The sequence below is a fragment of the Oryzias latipes genome, chromosome 19 (assembly GCF_053564925.1).
Source record: "Oryzias latipes strain Hd-rR chromosome 19, Olatipes_Hd-rR_3.1".
Taxonomy (NCBI): Eukaryota; Metazoa; Chordata; class Actinopteri; order Beloniformes; family Adrianichthyidae; genus Oryzias; species Oryzias latipes.
Genome location: NC_136255.1, coordinates 22,545,054 through 22,562,109, shown reverse-complemented (window position 1 = coordinate 22,562,109; position 17,056 = coordinate 22,545,054). Strand labels below are relative to the sequence as shown.

At 39.9% G+C, this 17,056-nt stretch overlaps 1 protein-coding gene across 1 annotated transcript in view; it reads right to left on the bottom strand.

Annotated features, from left to right (window-relative positions):
* LOC105357389 (IgGFc-binding protein-like) overlaps positions 1 to 17,056 on the bottom strand; it is a 51,051-nt gene that overhangs the window by 14,079 nt on the left and 19,916 nt on the right. The window contains exons 40-66 of the mRNA XM_078937266.1: positions 17,026 to 17,049; positions 16,883 to 16,906; positions 16,372 to 16,389; positions 16,100 to 16,215; positions 15,613 to 15,891; positions 15,408 to 15,503; positions 15,155 to 15,320; positions 14,645 to 15,045; positions 13,983 to 14,559; positions 13,311 to 13,891; positions 11,714 to 12,263; positions 11,046 to 11,638; positions 10,332 to 10,486; positions 9,041 to 9,441; positions 8,762 to 8,958; positions 7,727 to 7,883; positions 7,590 to 7,613; positions 6,894 to 7,009; positions 5,353 to 5,631; positions 5,145 to 5,240; positions 4,892 to 5,057; positions 4,382 to 4,782; positions 3,720 to 4,296; positions 3,045 to 3,628; positions 1,867 to 2,416; positions 1,199 to 1,791; positions 723 to 877 (exon numbers count right to left, since the gene is read on the bottom strand). Of these exons, the coding sequence (XP_078793392.1) occupies positions 723 to 877; positions 1,199 to 1,791; positions 1,867 to 2,416; positions 3,045 to 3,628; positions 3,720 to 4,296; positions 4,382 to 4,782; positions 4,892 to 5,057; positions 5,145 to 5,240; positions 5,353 to 5,631; positions 6,894 to 7,009; positions 7,590 to 7,613; positions 7,727 to 7,883; positions 8,762 to 8,958; positions 9,041 to 9,441; positions 10,332 to 10,486; positions 11,046 to 11,638; positions 11,714 to 12,263; positions 13,311 to 13,891; positions 13,983 to 14,559; positions 14,645 to 15,045; positions 15,155 to 15,320; positions 15,408 to 15,503; positions 15,613 to 15,891; positions 16,100 to 16,215; positions 16,372 to 16,389; positions 16,883 to 16,906; positions 17,026 to 17,049 (7,876 nt within the window). The remainder of the gene's footprint in view (positions 1 to 722; positions 878 to 1,198; positions 1,792 to 1,866; positions 2,417 to 3,044; positions 3,629 to 3,719; positions 4,297 to 4,381; positions 4,783 to 4,891; positions 5,058 to 5,144; positions 5,241 to 5,352; positions 5,632 to 6,893; positions 7,010 to 7,589; positions 7,614 to 7,726; positions 7,884 to 8,761; positions 8,959 to 9,040; positions 9,442 to 10,331; positions 10,487 to 11,045; positions 11,639 to 11,713; positions 12,264 to 13,310; positions 13,892 to 13,982; positions 14,560 to 14,644; positions 15,046 to 15,154; positions 15,321 to 15,407; positions 15,504 to 15,612; positions 15,892 to 16,099; positions 16,216 to 16,371; positions 16,390 to 16,882; positions 16,907 to 17,025; positions 17,050 to 17,056) is intronic.

The following is a 17,056-nucleotide window of genomic DNA, read 5'->3' as shown; positions in this document are numbered from 1 at the left end:
AACTGCTGTAAATTAGGATCAGACGAAAAAATGCTATTAATAAATTGATCTTATTGGTGAGAAAGAGAATACCCAGAGCGCTACAAACTTGCTGCTCTGCTTCATTCTGATGTATAAACTTGTAGACGACTAGATCCATTTATGATTTTGTTTTACTTCCGAGCTTTTTAGCGTTATGTTGGAGGCGTGAGGGGGTGTAAGCTAGCAGGACAGTGCGTAAACAGAGAACTCTCAGCAACAGGGAAGGGATGTGGGTGGTAAGGTTGCTGTGCACCAATTCAGTCTGCTTTTCCATTGTTTAGGAAAGATTATAGAATCAACGTTTTTTCTGCTACTTTTATGGCTTATATCCTGGGAAATTGTTGGTGGAAGCCAAAAACCAGTAAAGATAATTCCTTCTCATAGGTAGAGACACATTCACATTTGCGCGACAAACTTTTTCAGAATATACTGAATAAAATAAAACATTGATATTCTAAATGGGGGGGGGGGGGGGGGGGGGTTATTAGATGTAATCAATTTCGTGAAACAAAACAAAAATATAAAGCAGAGAGATTTCTTGTTTTGTCACTCAAAGTAACATAGAAGAAAGCAGAACCATTTGCTTTCAAGATAGCTGATAAGTCAACAAATGAAAATAAAAAATCAATATTAACTGGAGTCCTAGCTGGAGTTACCTAACAACTTAGTGGAACTAGCTAATGACATACAAAATTACATACCTGTAATCTGGAGGTACAGAGATAGACACCGTGCTCCATCCATCATACATGACGCTTAGACCAAAACTTGTACGAACAAATGTTTGATATCCACTTGCAAATACAGATATGGTCCCATTCAAAACGAATGGTAGGTTTCTTGTTATTCCATCAACCTACATTAAAGTAAATGGAAAATGTGTTTTTAAAACCTAAAAGGTTCAAGGGAATTTATTAAAGGGCCTATATCACGCAAAAATCAACATTTTCAGCTTTAAAGTGTACTGTAATGTTAACTCCTCACAAAATAAACTCCAAAGCGTAACTTTGCTCAAGAAATGCATTATATAGGCCCTTTAAACATTGTCCAAAACTGCTTTTTTTTAACTGAAAAAAAGTATTTTGAAGTTGAAACATGTGCAGGGTCATACTAGTCCTACAAGTTATATACTTTATATTAAAAGTATAAGCAGTAATTTCTTTAAAAAGATACTTACCTCTACTCTGTTATTGCTAAACATCCACACTTTGTAGCCCCACACACTAACAGCAACTTCAGCTGTGATGGACACGGGCAGCCCATTCCACGGCTCATTCTTTGCCTCCACAGAAAACTGATGGAGCCCACTGGACGAATTGCAGACCTCTGCTAGAACATAGCGACACGTTCCTTGGAAATCGTAGGTCTTTCCATCAAATGTCAAGTAGTGGGGGTCTCCAGAGGCAGAGCAGGTACCATGAGGGTTGGGATGGCAACCAAACTCGCCATCTACCACTCGACATGCCTCATCAGGACCACAAGAGTGTGGCACACAACTGACCACACCAGTCACACCATTACAGCTGCACAAACTCTGACACTCTTCTCCATCCCAAAACTGTTGACCACTTTGCCAATAGCGCCCCTCATGGTAGCATCCACAGGATGTTGGTGGCACACACTGGTTTCCATTGAGGACAAAGCCATCATTACACTGACATCCATCCTGACATGGAGAGTCACAGCTGAAGGGGAAGGAGAGACTGGGGCAGGTGGAGGGACAGGATGTCCCACAGAGTTCATAATGGCTGTTTGAAGGGCAAGTTGCGGCTGCAGAAAAAGAAAATTGATTTAAAAATAATCCAATTAAAGGTTACCTCCAAAAAGGATCGGGATTGTTCTTACCACAGCCAGTTGTATTCCTCCACTCTCCCAGAGAAACCTCTTGTTGTTGACACATCAGAGCATAATCTCGTAGAACCTCACACAGTGTTGATTCAGGATCTTCAGATCTACGGAGGATGTCCACACACACGTCCACTTGCTGTGAAGGGTCCACCACAGGCCAGCATGGTGTAAATGGACCATGTGGTGAACTCAGGATGCCACAGAATTCAGTTGAACTGTAATTAAGAGGGTTCAAAACTGTGTTTTCCACACAGTGAGATGCCAGGGAGCCTTCTCTCCAGCTGTCTCCAAACACCTGAGAACTGTGGACCAGGGTTCCATTTGGTGTTTGAAAGTCATCGTTGGGCTCATCATTGTAGTTTCCACAGAGTCCACCAAGTGAGCTGCTGTACACTACAGGTGCAGTGACACGAACAAAGTGAGGCCAGACGGTTTGCACGGTCAAACCAAAAGATGTGCGAAGGATGATGCTGTGAGTGTTGCTATGGAAGATGCGGATTTGGTTGGATCCAGAAGTGAAAGGTAATTTGTAAAGCTGACCATCAACCTGGAACACATGGAAACAACTCTGTGAAAACTTTTCCAAAGTCATGATGGGAAAAATCTGCATATACACAAAAAAGATTTCAAAACAAAAAAAGTTCTTAGAGTTGGAGAATTGAAAAATAGCAATCCAAGAAACAGCGTCTATTGTCATACACAAACAATATAAGTTTGCTAATAAGTTTGTTTCTGAGTTTAATATCTGCTGGAAACCCTGGTGTCCACAAAAAAGAAACAGAATTACACAAATTCAGCAAAATATATTTCAAATTCAAAATCTCAAGTTGTACCTAATTTTCAGAAAACGCTTGAAACAAAATATTAACCAAATATTAACATTTAAGTGACAGGATCTTTATCCTTAAAGTTTTTGTTTTCTGATTATCACAGTCTTGCTATTTTGTATTTGACATATTAGACACCAGAACTGTATTTCAGTCTTAATTAGCACACTTTGGGCTTAATAGTATAAACTTGGGTTAAATTTGTCAATCCATACACATAGTTGTTTTGCAAATTAGCAACGCATAAAAAGGTTCATTTTGTTTGGATCATATGCCATTGTAGGTCTTAGCTAAACTAAACGGTCGTGTTTCACATTTGTTTTTTCACAGCTCATTTCAGTCATTTACCCAGACTTTGTCGTTGTTGTCCATGTTGATGGTGACTTCTGTTTCCTGGACCAGAACCTTTAAAACATTTGAAAAACCTTGCAGGATGTTTGGTACTTTTTCTGTTATCACATTGAAGTGTGGGTGACCAGACAATCCCATTTCTTTAGCAATGATTAGTCTGCATGCTCCAGGATACTGATATGTCAGTCCATCAAATGTTTGATAGGACCCTGGCCCCCTTATCCAGCATGTGGCATAACCATTAGGCCTGCATCCTCTTTCTCCATCATCCACACTGCAGGATGCATGTGGGCCACAGCCATGGGGGCTGCATGTCATTGAGCCAGCGGTGCAGCTACAGCGCCTTCCACAGTCTTCATCCAGTATAACAGTCTGTCCTGATCGATAATAGAAACCCTCAAAGCTGCAGCCACACTCAGCATAAGGAACACACTCTCCAGCACTGAGGACATAGCCGGTATCACAGACACAGCTCTCCTGAACAGGAAGGGGGCAGTTTTGGGTGGAGTTAGGATTAACACAGGTGGGTGGACATCCAGTTGCTTGAGACTCAAAGTGGCTATTGGCTGGGCAGGGGATTTCTAGGTGAAAAAAGACATAATTATTCTTTCTTTTTAGCCAATTTATTAAAAACATATCCAATAAAATGTGTTTAATGAGTAGAAAACACACCACAGAAGCCAGGTCTTCTCCAGTTTTGAGGTTGGATACCATTTTGTTGACACTGACTTGCATATACACCTAAAGATTGGCACAGAATGGGTTGGTATCCTCCACCAACACACACATCATAAACACAACTGTCCACAAAGTTCTGTGGGGGAAGTGTTTGATGGCATGCTGCAAAAGGTCCAGAGCTGTTCTGAAGGATGCCACAGTGGTCATTGTTGCTGTATAATGCAGTCTGAGCTGCAGTGCAGCCAGCACATCCCAGACCTTCACACTGTGCATCACAACCGGGATCCTCATCACCAGATGCTCGCCAGCTGTTAGCAAAAACTACATCAGAGCTGACGACCTCGCCATCGCGAGTTCGGAGGTCATCTCCAGGTTGGTTGTTGAAGTTTCCACATAGACCACATGTTGCATTCTGGTACGTGTAGGGCAGACTGATACGGAGATAATAACTTATGTCGTAGGCTACCATCAAGCCAAAGTCGGTGCTGACAATCATTGACATGCCTGACTGATAGACCTGGATACGGTCCTGGAGGAGGGAAAACGGAGCCGCTACAAAGTTGCCATTAACCTGTGAGGACACATGGAACAGGTTAAAAATATACCACAAAAAACTAAGAAGAATAAGAAATAGTTAAAGATGAATCCTTACTAACCTTTGCTTTGCCAGTGGTTCTTTTGACGAGCTCAATAGTTTCATTATAGACAAAAACTTTGACAAGTCCTGTCCAGGATACACGAGTGTTTCCAAAGTGTTCGTTTTTGCCCTCTACTCTGAAATAGGGCAGCTCATTCTGACATTGTTCTGACAGAACATAGGTGCAGGTGCCTTGAAAGCTAAACACTTTATCATCAAAGGTGTAGTAATGTGGATCGCCACTGATAGTGCAGGTGCGTCTCGGCACCGTCTGGCAGGAGAACTGAAAGGAAGCTGGCATGCAGACTTGGGAGAAGGAGCAGGGCTGGTTAGAGCACTGCAGGCCGGCTCTGGTGCACGTGCACTTCTGTGCACAGCTGGAATCACTCCAAAAAGAATCACCCAGCTGCACAGGTTCACCTGATGGATTTAAAAGCAAACAGTCCAGTTCAATCCTACATAGAACTTACATTACATGATTCAATAACCATGGTTAAAACTCTCAAAAGAATTTAAGACATAAATTTACCATTGAACTGGCAGCCTCTTACTCCACTGTCCACTTGGAAGGCCCAGCGACCCGTTACATTGACGTTGCTGCCGAGACTGAAAGTGGAGTTGTCGCCTGTTGCAGAACTTGAGAAAGATCCAGGAATGGTGAAATGGTGAAAAGAGTTTATGGTGTCATATCCAGCCTGCAGGTTCAAAAAATACATTAACAAATAAGTTTACACTCAGAAACAGCAAATGAATGCTCACATATTGAGAGGAATGAGTCAAACCTGAACACTGAGAGTTGTTAAGGCAATCGAGCCGTAGTTCATGAGAACAAAAGATTTCTGTCCTCCAGAGATCAACACGGCTTGGAAAGTCGTTTTCTGGGGAAAAAAATGTATCACCACTGTAACTCTTTGTCTAAGTATGTTTTTAAAGCAAATGTTTATGGTTGTTCAGTAAAAAAAAAAAAAAAACAAAAAAACTTTGACTTACTGTTCCTGTCATTGGATAATAGGCCACTTCATACCATGTTGCCACAAAGACCCAGTCAGCACTGAAGTTTAGGTTTGGGAAGTAGCTATTAATGTCCCGTGTAGCTTGTTGGAGGACACTGCCGTTGGTGTATTGGTTGTAGAGGACCAAACCAGTTTGTCTGTTGTCCAGATCTGTCCAGAATGGAGCAATTATGTCTATGGATCCATAGAGTGGAAATCTTTGAGGCACATATGCGGAATATGAGGCATCAAATGTCAAGTGTCCATTGTGGTTAACCTGCAAGAAGATGACCAGAAAGAAAGAAAATGTCATAATTCACTCCTATAATAGCAGAATAAAAATCTTTAAGGTGAATATTAGCTAATTAGATGAACTGCAAAGTGTCTGTTGTGATTAACCTGAAAACACAAGGGAATTTGAAAACTACCAACTTTTCACAATAACTTCAGCTCATCTGTTCAGTTTATTCAGGGATAAAAAAATAAAATGTATCAGTTCCTACAGAAAAAAACCATCTGCAATTCTGTAATTATCCTATAACTGTCTACAACCCAACTGTCTAAAGCAGGGTTCATTTGCCTAGTGCCAGCGGGCGCATGGTCACAGATGAGGACAACTTAAAGCGCCCCTAAGGCATGCTCTAAAAATATCACAAATCACAATGGAATTAATTCTGAATTTAAAAAGTTTCCTTCTTGTTTGGAACAAATTAGAAGTGCAACAGATCACTGCGGATCACTAGCCACGGTTCAACACACACCTAGCAGCAGGGGAAACTGTGAAAAGAATGTAAAGTAATACATTCTATCATCCCCTGATTTTCTTACTTTTTAAAAAAAATATAAATGTTGTTTAGTTTTTTCAAAATGCAATGTCTCCTTGTACTGCTGACTTTTTTCACAAGGCCCAAAAAGAATCCCAGAAAAAGCTGCACTGATTAAGAACAAGAAAGCCAGTGAGGCCTTTAAGCAGTCCTCCCACCTACATAGTAACTGAGCAGACAATCCACACTAACCTTTGATAAAACTAACAGTTTTGAGCTGAACATGATACACAAAATGTTAAAATGTCATTTATTAAGAGTTAGAAAAATTCAAAAACATGTTCTGACAAGAAGATTTCTGATTTCCTAGTTTCCTTCCTGACTTTCACATGTTTGAGCAGATAAACATAAACAAATCAATGTTTCATGTTAATATATGTTTTATTGTGTTTACTGTTGTGTAAATCATTGATTAGAATTGTGGAATATAATTACTATTGATATGTGAGCAGTCCATAGTGCATAAATAACTACTGACTATTGTCATTAGTATTACTATTCTAGTCTGTGGTTTTGTTTTTTGAGAAATTGGCAGTAAACAGGTCCTGTGTAGTCCTTCATACTACTCAGACCCCATAAAATAGCCGTCATCCTCAAAAATGTTGAGGGTCCCTGGTCTAAAGTGTTTTCTAGCTGGTGTATGAAGTTTTTTGTATTAATATTTGTACACTTCTGCTTCTGATTAAAGGGTTTTGTTGTTAATAATGTCACGTACATAAGTGTGGTTGTATAATTTTCCAAAGTAGGCAAAGGGTTTTTGCAGTTGAATCTGTGGAGAACTTCCATCATCAGATCTGGAGCTTGCAGTTCCAGAAATTGGATAAAGTGAACCTGGAAAAAAAAGTCAATGCTGATTAAAACAAATTGACTGTAATCATTTTTGCTTTTATGGATGCACTTTATTTCGTAATCTAAAGTTTAAAAGAACAATTTGAAACAGTAAAATGAAAAATTCTCTGTGACTGTGAATAAATTGATGAAAGACGTCACAAGATGTTTCGAAAAATGTATCGAAAATATGTACTCAGACATATATTTTCTGATTCAGGGTAATATTGTGTGTACAAACACATTTCTACATTATCAGCACTCACCAGCAAAATGTCAAAGATTTGGGTTTAAAACCGCTTAACATTTTTGTACAAAATTTACTGCAAAAACATGCTTAAATTTAGACTTTAGACAACAGCATCACTCCAAGTTTGATGACAAATTATGTCGTCAAACTCCGACATTTGTAAGGCACTATATATTTAAGTCTCAGGTAACCCCACATTATGTTTATTAGTGAGAGGGTGTAACTTGGAGATCTGAATATAAAATTGAAACAAAACAAAAACAATTTATTTTACAATATTTATTTTTCTTTTTATACATTTGGACAGAAGAAACAACGAAAGGATCATCTTACCTAAAACTGTAGGAGCCACTGTGCCTGTGAAACAAAACAAAGCAGAAAAGTTAGGAATTAAAACAGAAAGAAATGCATAACTCTATTAACACATAGATGTCCTGTCTGATAAAGAGGGGAGAGAAAGTCACACTTACTCATAACAGTGGACATCCCATCATAACAGCCCAGCTGGCCACCCTTGATGGTGCACTGTTGTTCAGCAGTGCAGGATGCAGCGGCACAGTGCACAACATCAGAGGCAAAACATTCACATCGCTCAGAGCAACCATCTTTCCAGAAAGACTCTCCAACCTATGAAAATGGTTAAAACAAATGAATTCATTTCATTCAATAAATGTATTTAGAAATTCCAATTCAAGACCAAATATTGTCAAGAGTTTCTGCACAAATTAAGCAACACATATAAAACCAGACCAAAACAAATTAGGTTGAAGTTTTTATAGTCTAATTCATTTCAAAAGGGCAGTCGTTGTGCAGCGGTAGGGCGGTCCACCCATGATCATAAGGTTGCAGGTTCGATTCCTGCCTTGCACGCCCATGAGTCGAAGTGTCCTTTGGCAAGACACTGAACCCCACCTTGCCTCTGGTGGTAGGCGGGCGCCTGTGTTTGGCAGCGGAGCGGCCACCAGTGTGTGAATGTGCGTGTGAGCGGGGGGGATGGGTCGGTGACTGAAAAAGCACTTTGTCCTTGTAGGTAGAAAAGCGCTATACAAGTATACACCATTTACCAAAATGATGAAAGCTAATATAAGTTATCAGTGGAATGCATTACAGATTTTAGTGTAATATTATGTACTGAGCAAATAAGCAGCAGAAAAGTCTCTATGCACAAAACTACTGGAAATAGAACCAAACTCAGTTACAGAGACAATCTGGTAAGACCAGTATGAGTCAGAGAGGACAGGAAAAAGACAGATACAAAAATGGTGGAACATTTGGTATAGAACATGAGAGGTAGAAGCTGGTAACTTTAAAAATAGGACATCCAGTTATGAATAAGTAAGAGAGCAGACAGAAGAACAGCTCAGAGTTAAGAAGAAGAAGGAAATGGCATAAGGCCTCCTTAAACAGTTTCTAGTAGTCTGGAGAAAGATATCCATGCTAGAAAGGAGATAGCTCAAAGGTAAAATGTCATACACTGACGATAACGACATTCAAAAATCACTCACGCTGTAATAAAAGCCTTCATATTGACATCCACAGCTCCCCTCAGGAACACAGGTTGTACCACTTCTGACGAAGCCCTCATCACAGAAACATCCCTCTGAGCAAGCATGCTCACAGGTGGCATCAGTGCTGCTGGCACAGGTGCGGCCACAGTCTGTTCCACACAGCTCATAGTGGCTGTTTGCTGGACAGTTGATGCCTTAAAAGGAAAATGAACAACATTTTAAGAAACATTTTTAAGCATATGTCCCATCATATAGATCTTTGAGTGTGAGACTCACTGCAGGTGGTGTTTTGTCTCCAAGGATAGATCCGGACATTAGCAGACTGACATGCGCTCACATATGTCTCAATGGCCCTGCACAGAAGGTCGTTTCCAGCATTCCCACCCACGCAAACGTCAAACACACAGTCGCTGACAAATGGTGCTGGATCCACGTGCTCGTGACAGAAGCTGAAGGGGCCGTCAGCTGCCTGAATCACCTCACACTGAACTCTGGCGGCTTGATCGTTAGTGCAGCGTGGACAGGAGGAGCCACAGCCATCACTGCAGGTGTAGTTGCCTGGTACTTTCCAGGCTGCCCCAAAAGCATCAGGTGTGGTGACTGCTGCTCCATCAGGGGTGTGGAAATCATCATTAGGATTGTCGTTGAAATTTCCACAAAGTCCACACATGTTCCCTCTAAAAATAAGTTTGAGGTAAAGAAAAACAGTTAGTATTCCAACCCTGATGACAGCAAACTTTCTTTACTTCCACTCCCATCAAAATCATGTTTTTGTGACATTTTTCTGCTAATGGAGGACATGTATGAAGAAAATAAAGCTAAAAATTGCATTTCTAAGCATTCCTTTATTTTAACTGCTGTAAATTAGGAGCAGACGAAAAAATGCTATTAATAAATTGATCTTATTGGTGAGAAAGAGAATACCCAGAGCGCTACAAACTTGCTGCTCTGCTTCATTCTGATGTATAAACTTGTAGACGACTAGATCCATTTATGATTTTGTTTTACTTCCGAGCTTTTTAGCGTTATGTTGGAGGTGTGAGGGGGTGTAAGCTAGCAGGACAGTGCGTAAACAGAGAACTCTCAGCAACAGGGAAGGGATGTGGGTGGTAAGGTTGCTGTGCACCAATTCAGTCTGCTTTTCCATTGTTTAGGAAAGATTATAGAATCAACGTTTTTTCTGCTACTTTTATGGCTTATATCCTGGGAAATTGTTGGTGGAAGCCAAAAACCAGTAAAGATAATTCCTTCTCATAGGTAGAGACACATTCACATTTGCGCGACAAACTTTTTCAGAATATACTGAATAAAATAAAACATTGATATTCTAAATGGGGGGGGGGGGGGTTATTAGATGTAATCAATTTCGTGAAACAAAACAAAAATATAAAGCAGAGAGATTTCTTGTTTTGTCACTCAAAGTAACATAGAAGAAAGCAGAACCATTTGCTTTCAAGATAGCTGATAAGTCAACAAATGAAAATAAAAAATCAATATTAACTGGAGTCCTAGCTGGAGTTACCTAACAACTTAGTGGAACTAGCTAATGACATACAAAATTACATACCTGTAATCTGGAGGTACAGAGATAGACACCGTGCTCCATCCATCATACATGACGCTTAGACCAAAACTTGTACGAACAAATGTTTGATATCCACTTGCAAATACAGATATGGTCCCATTCAAAACGAATGGTAGGTTTCTTGTTATTCCATCAACCTACATCAAAGTAAATGGAAAATGTTTTTTTAAAACCTAAAAGGTTCAAGGGAATTTATTTTAAAAAATCAACACCTTGAGCTTTGAAGTGTATTGTGTTAATTCCTCGCAAAAAGAATTTCCAAAGCGTAACTTTCTTCCACTAACACATAAAAACTCTAAAAACCTGCTATCTGAGTAGCAGCTCCTCCCAAGCAACAAAAACAAGTGGGTTCTCCCATTGTGATGTAGATGAGTGAAGAACAACCCCTCCAGAAAGACATCATGAAATGGTCGGCACCCATAAGTAGAGAAAGGCGGTCAAAGATCGAGTTGTCTTATTTCCAGGTAGGAAAAGAGCTCAGGAAGATAACTTCATTTTTAAAATTGTTCTTTAGGGTGCCAAAGGTAACATCTTGTCATATATATGGATAGTTTACTCTGAAAGGCTTAAGAAAAGCCTTATATAGGCCCTTTAAACTTTGTCCCAGACTTGTTTTTGAATTTTTTACTGGGAAAAAAAACATTTATCAACTTATATCAACATTAAAAGCAGCGTTTTGTTTAAAAAGATACTTACCTCTACTCTGTTATTGCTGAACATCCACACTTTGTAGCCCCACACAGTAACAGCAACTTCAGCTGTGATGGACACGGGCAGCCCATTCAACGGCTCATTCTTTGCTTCCACAGAAAACTGATGGAGCCCACTGGACGAATTGCAGACCTCTGCTAGAACATAGCGACACGTTCCTTGGAAATCGTAGGTCTTTCCATCAAATGTCAAGTAGTGGGGGTCTCCAGAGGCAGAGCAGGTACCATGTGGGTTGGGATGGCAACCAAACTCGCCATCTACCACTCGACATGCCTCATCGGGACCACAAGAGTGTGGCACACAACTGACCACACCAGTCACACCGTTACAGCTGCAAAAACTCTGACACTCTTCTCCATCCCAAAACTGTTGACCACTTTGCCAATAGCGCCCTTCATGGTAGCATCCACAGGATGTTGGTGGCACACACTGGTTTCCATTGAGGACAAAGCCATCATTACACTGACATCCATCCTGACATGGAGAGTCACAGCTGAAGGGGAAAGAGAGACTGGGGCAGGTGGAGGGACAGGATGTCCCACAGAGTTCATAATGGCTGTTTGAAGGGCAAGTTGCCGCTGCAGAAAAAGAAAACTGATTTAAAAATAATCCAATTAGAGGTTACCTCCAAAAAGGATTGGGATTTTTCTTACCACAGCCAGTTGTATTCCTCCACTCTCCCAGAGAAACCCCCTGTTGTTGACACATCAGAGCATAATCTCGTAGAACCTCACACAGTGTTGATTCAGGATCTTCAGATCTATGGAGGATGTCCACACACACGTCCACTTGCTGTGAAGGGTCCACCACAGGCCAGCATGGTGTAAATGGACCATGTGGTGAACTCAGGATGCCACAGAATTCAGTTGAACTGTAATTAAGAGGGTTCAAAACTGTGTTTTCCACACAGTGAGATGCCAGGGAGCCTTCTCTCCAGCTGTCTCCAAACACCTGAGAACTGTGGACCAGGGTTCCATTTGGTGTTTGAAAGTCATCGTTGGGCTCATCATTGTAGTTTCCACAGAGTCCACCAAGTGAGCTGCTGTACACTACAGGTGCAGTGACACGAACAAAGTGAGGCCAGACGGTTTGCACGGTCAAACCAAAAGATGTGCGAAGGATGATGCTGTGAGTGTTGCTATGGAAAATGCGGATTTGGTTGGATCCAGAAGTGAAAGGTAATTTGTAAAGCTGACCATCAACCTGGAACACATGGAAACAACTCTGTGAAAACTTTTCCAAAGTCATGATGGGAAAAATCTGCATATACACAAAAAAAGATTTCAAAACAAACAGAAAGTTCTTAGAGTTGGAGAATTGAAAAATAGCAATCTAACAAACAGCGTCTATTGTCATACACATACAATAATATAAGTTTGCTAATAAGTTTGTTTCTGAGTTTAATATCTGCTGGAAACCCTGGTGTCCACAAAAAAAAAAGAATTACCGTATTTTCCGGACTATACGTCGCCCTTTTTTTCATAGTTTTGCAAGGGGTGGGACTTATACTCCGCAGCGACTTATATTAGAAATAAATTGAAATAAATACATTGTTAACCCTCCTGTTATGTTCATTTGTGAGGAACAGAGATGATGTTCCTGGGTCAATTTGATGTATGAGGTATGTTAAGTGTTAAGAGTATGTTAAGTGACTCAGAGACTCAGCAAACTTTTTTTTACAGTAAGATCTTGAAGGCTAACAACATAATATTCTATTTTCCAATGATTTCATAGATTCAGAAATGCAATAAAACTTACAACTGTTTCTACAAATAAAGGATGAAAACAGAGTATTAGTTGGCCAATGATGCTTCATGAAAAGAATAAATAACGACTTATCTGTGTTTTTTTCTACTTTATAATGCTATTTTTGGGCTGGTGCGACTTATACTCCGGTGTGACTTATAGTCCGGAAAATACGGGTACAGAAATTCAGCAAAAATAACAAAATTAACATTTAAGGGAAACGATCTTTATCCTTAAAGTTTTTGATTTCAGATTATCACAGTCTTGCTATTTTGTATTTGACACATTAGACACTAGAACTGTATTTCAGTCTTAATTAGCACACTTTGGGCTTAATAGTAGAAACTTGGGTTAAATTTGTCAATCCATACACATAGTTGTTTTGCAAATTAGCAACGTAAAAAAAGGGTCATTTTGTTTGGATCATTTGCCATTGTAGGTCGTAGCTAAACTAAACGGTCGTGTTTCACATTTGTTTTTGCACAGCTCATTTCAGTCATTTACCCAGACTTTGTTGTTGTCCATGTTGATGGTGACTTCTGTTTCCTGGACCCGAACCTTTAAAACATTTGAAAAATCTTGCAGGATGTTTGGTACTTTTTCTGTTATCACGTTGAAGTGTGGGTGACCAGACAATCCCATTTCTTTAGCAATGACTAGTCTGCATGCTCCAGGATACTGATATGTCAGTCCATCAAATGTTTGATAGGACCCTGGCCCCCTTATCCAGCATGTGGCATAACCATTAGGCCTGCATCCTCTTTCTCCATCATCCACACTGCAGGATGCATGTGGGCCACAGCCATGGGGGCTGCATGTCATTGAGCCAGCGGTGCAGCTACAGCGCCTCCCACAGTCTTCATCCAGTATAACAGTCTGTCCTGATCGATAATAGAAACCCTCAAAGCTGCAGCCACACTCAGCATAAGGAACACACTCTCCAGCACTGAGGACATAGCCGGTATCACAGACACAGCTCTCCTGAACAGGAAGGGGGCAGTTTTGGGTGGAGTTAGGATTAACACAGGTGGGTGGACATCCAGTTGCTTGAGACTCATAGTGGCTATTGGCTGGGCAGGGGATTTCTAGGTGAAAAAAGACATAATTATTCTTTCATTTTAGCCAATTTATTAAAAATGTATTCTATAAAATGTGTTTAATGAGTAGAAAACATACCACAGAAGCCAGGTCTTCTCCAGTTTTGAGGTTGGATACCATTTTGTTGACACTGACTTGCATATACACCTAAAGATTGGCACAGAATGGGTTGGTATCCTCCACCAACGCACACATCATAAACACAACTGTCCACAAAGTTCTGTGGGGGAAGTGTTTGGTGGCATGCTGCAAAAGGTCCAGAGCTGTTCTGAAGGATGCCACAGTGGTCATTGTTGCTGTATAATGCAGTCTGAGCTGCAGTGCAGCCAGCACATTCCAGACCTTCACACTGTGCATCACAACCAGGATCCTCATCACCAGAAGCTCGCCAGCTGTTAGCAAAAACGACATCAGAGCTGACGACCTCGCCATCGCGAGTTCGGAGGTCATCTCCAGGTTCATTGTTGAAGTTTCCACATAGACCACATGTTGCATTCTGGTACGTGTAGGGCAGACTGATACGGAGATAATAACTTATGTCGTAGGCTACCATCAAGCCAAAGTTGGTGCTGACAATCATTGACATGCCTGACTGATAGACCTGGATACGGTCCTGGAGGAGGGAAAACGGAGTCGCTACAAAGTTGCCATTAACCTGTGAGGACACATGGAACAGGTTAAAAAAATACCACAAAAAACTAAGAAGAATAAGAAATAGTTAAAGATGAATCCTTACTAACCTTTGCTTTGCCAGTGGTTCTTTTGACGAGCTCAATAGTTTCATTATAGACAAAAACTTTGACAAGTCCTGTCCAGGATACACGAGTGTTTCCAAAGTGTTCGTTTTTGCCCTCTACTCTGAAATAGGGCAGCTCATTCTGACATTGTTCTGACAGAACATAGGTGCAGGTGCCTTGAAAGCTAAACACTTTATCATCAAAGGTGTAGTAATGTGGATCGCCACTGATAGTGCAGGTGCGTCTCGGCACCGTCTGGCAGGAGAACTGAAAGGAAGCTGGCATGCAGACTTGGGAGAAGGAGCAGGGCTGGTTAGAGCACTGCAGGCCGGCTCTGGTGCACGTGCACTTCTGTGCACAGCTGGAATCACTCCAAAAAGAATCACCCAGCTGCACAGGTTCCCCTGATGGATTTAAAAGCAAACAGTCCAGTTCAATCCTACATAGAACTTACATTACATGATTCAATAACCATGGTTAAAACTCTTGAAAGAATTTAAGACATAAATTTACCATTGAACTGGCAGCCTCTTACTCCACTGTCGATTTGGAAGGCCCAGCGACCCGTTACATTGACGTTGCTGCTCAGACTGAAAGTGGAGTTGTTTCCTGTTGCAGAACTTGAGAAAGATCCAGGAATGGTGAAATGGTGAAAAGAGTTTATGGTGTCATATCCAGCCTGCAGGTTCAAAAAATACATTAACAAATAAGTTTACACTCAGAAACAGCAAATGAATGCTCACATATTGAGAGGAATGAGTCAAACCTGAACACTGAGAGTTGTTGAGTCAATCGAGCCGTAGTTCATGAGAACAAAAGATTTCTGTCCTCCAGAGATCAACACGGCTTGGAAAGTCGTTTTCTGGGAAAAGAAATGTATCACCACTGTAATTCTTTGTCTAAGTATGTTTTTAAAGCAAATGTTTATGGTTGTTCTGTAAAAAATTAAAAAATAAAAAACTTTGACTTACTGTTCCTGCAGTTCCAAAATAGGCCACTTCATACCATGTTGCCACAAAGACCCAGTCAGCACTGAAGTTTAGGTTTGGGAAGTAGCTATTAATGTCCCGTGTAGCTTGTTGGAGGACACTGCTGTTGGTGTATTGGTTGTAGAGGACCAAACCAGTTTGTCTGTTGTCCAGATCTGTCCAGAATGGAGCAATAATGTCTATGGATCCATATAGAGGGAATCTTTGAGGTGAATATGAGGAATATGAGGCATCAAATGTCAAGTGTCCATTATGGTTGACCTAAAAACAGAAGTGTATTTGTAAACACTCATTACAATTTCACTCTATGCGGTCAGTTTGCTCAGATTAAGAAAAAATCACTACAATTTTAAAAAACTTTTTACATTTCCATCATCATCTATATCAAATATAAACAGTCAAGTATTTTTTTTAGATAAAGGAAGAAATCTTTTTGGTTTAGAGTGTTTTATGCCTTTGCTTTACGTACAAAAATGTAGTTGTATGTTTTTCCAAAGTAGGCAAAAGGTTTTTGCAGGAGAATCTGTGGAGAACTTCCATCATCAGATCTGGAGCTTGCAGTTCCATAAATTGGATAAAGTGAACCTTTAAAACAAAAGAAAATTCCGATTAAACCCTGTCAAATGTCCTTTTTTTTCTAACTTTCTGGATAAAATGTATTTTATAATCTAAAGTTAAAGAAAACCAAGAATTTCTAACATTAAAATGTAGAATCTTAGTATATATACAGACAGAACTTACCAGGTAGCGTTGAATTGACTGTGAAAAAAGTTAAGACAGTAGAAAGTAAATTCACAAAAACAAAAAATAGCTTAAACCAAAAAAAAATTGTATTTAGACATCAGATTTGACTTTCCACTTTATATGTTGTGCTTTGATGTGCTGTGACAAACTCTTTGATTTAATTGTCATGTTTGAACATTGAACATTCTTTCAAAGATGCAGCTTTCAAGTGCAAATTTTCAAAGAATTGGGTTTGAAGCTCCTCCTCAATTATCCCTTTATTTATTTTTAACCAAACTTGGAGCTAAAATATGTTTAAGTTTTTTTGCTTTTTCAATTTAAATATACATTTAAGCTTTAGCTGACCACAGAGTTAATTCCAATTTTTAAGTTAGAGAGTGTGACTTGAATGTTTATTTGGGATGGGACAAAAACTATTTTCAATAGTATTTGATCTATTTTCTATACATTTGGACAGAATACATAAGAATTATTAATAAACCTAAATCAGTGAAAAGGATGAACTTACTTATAACTGTTGGAGGCAATGTGGCTGTAAAAATAAAGAAAAATTAGGATTTGAAAACAAAACAAATAATGTTTTTGACCATAAATGCTTAAACTCCTAAAATATACTTTAATGTTAGCGAGAGAAAAAAGATGCTTGCTTACTTATAACTGGTGGAGCAAATGTGCCTATAAA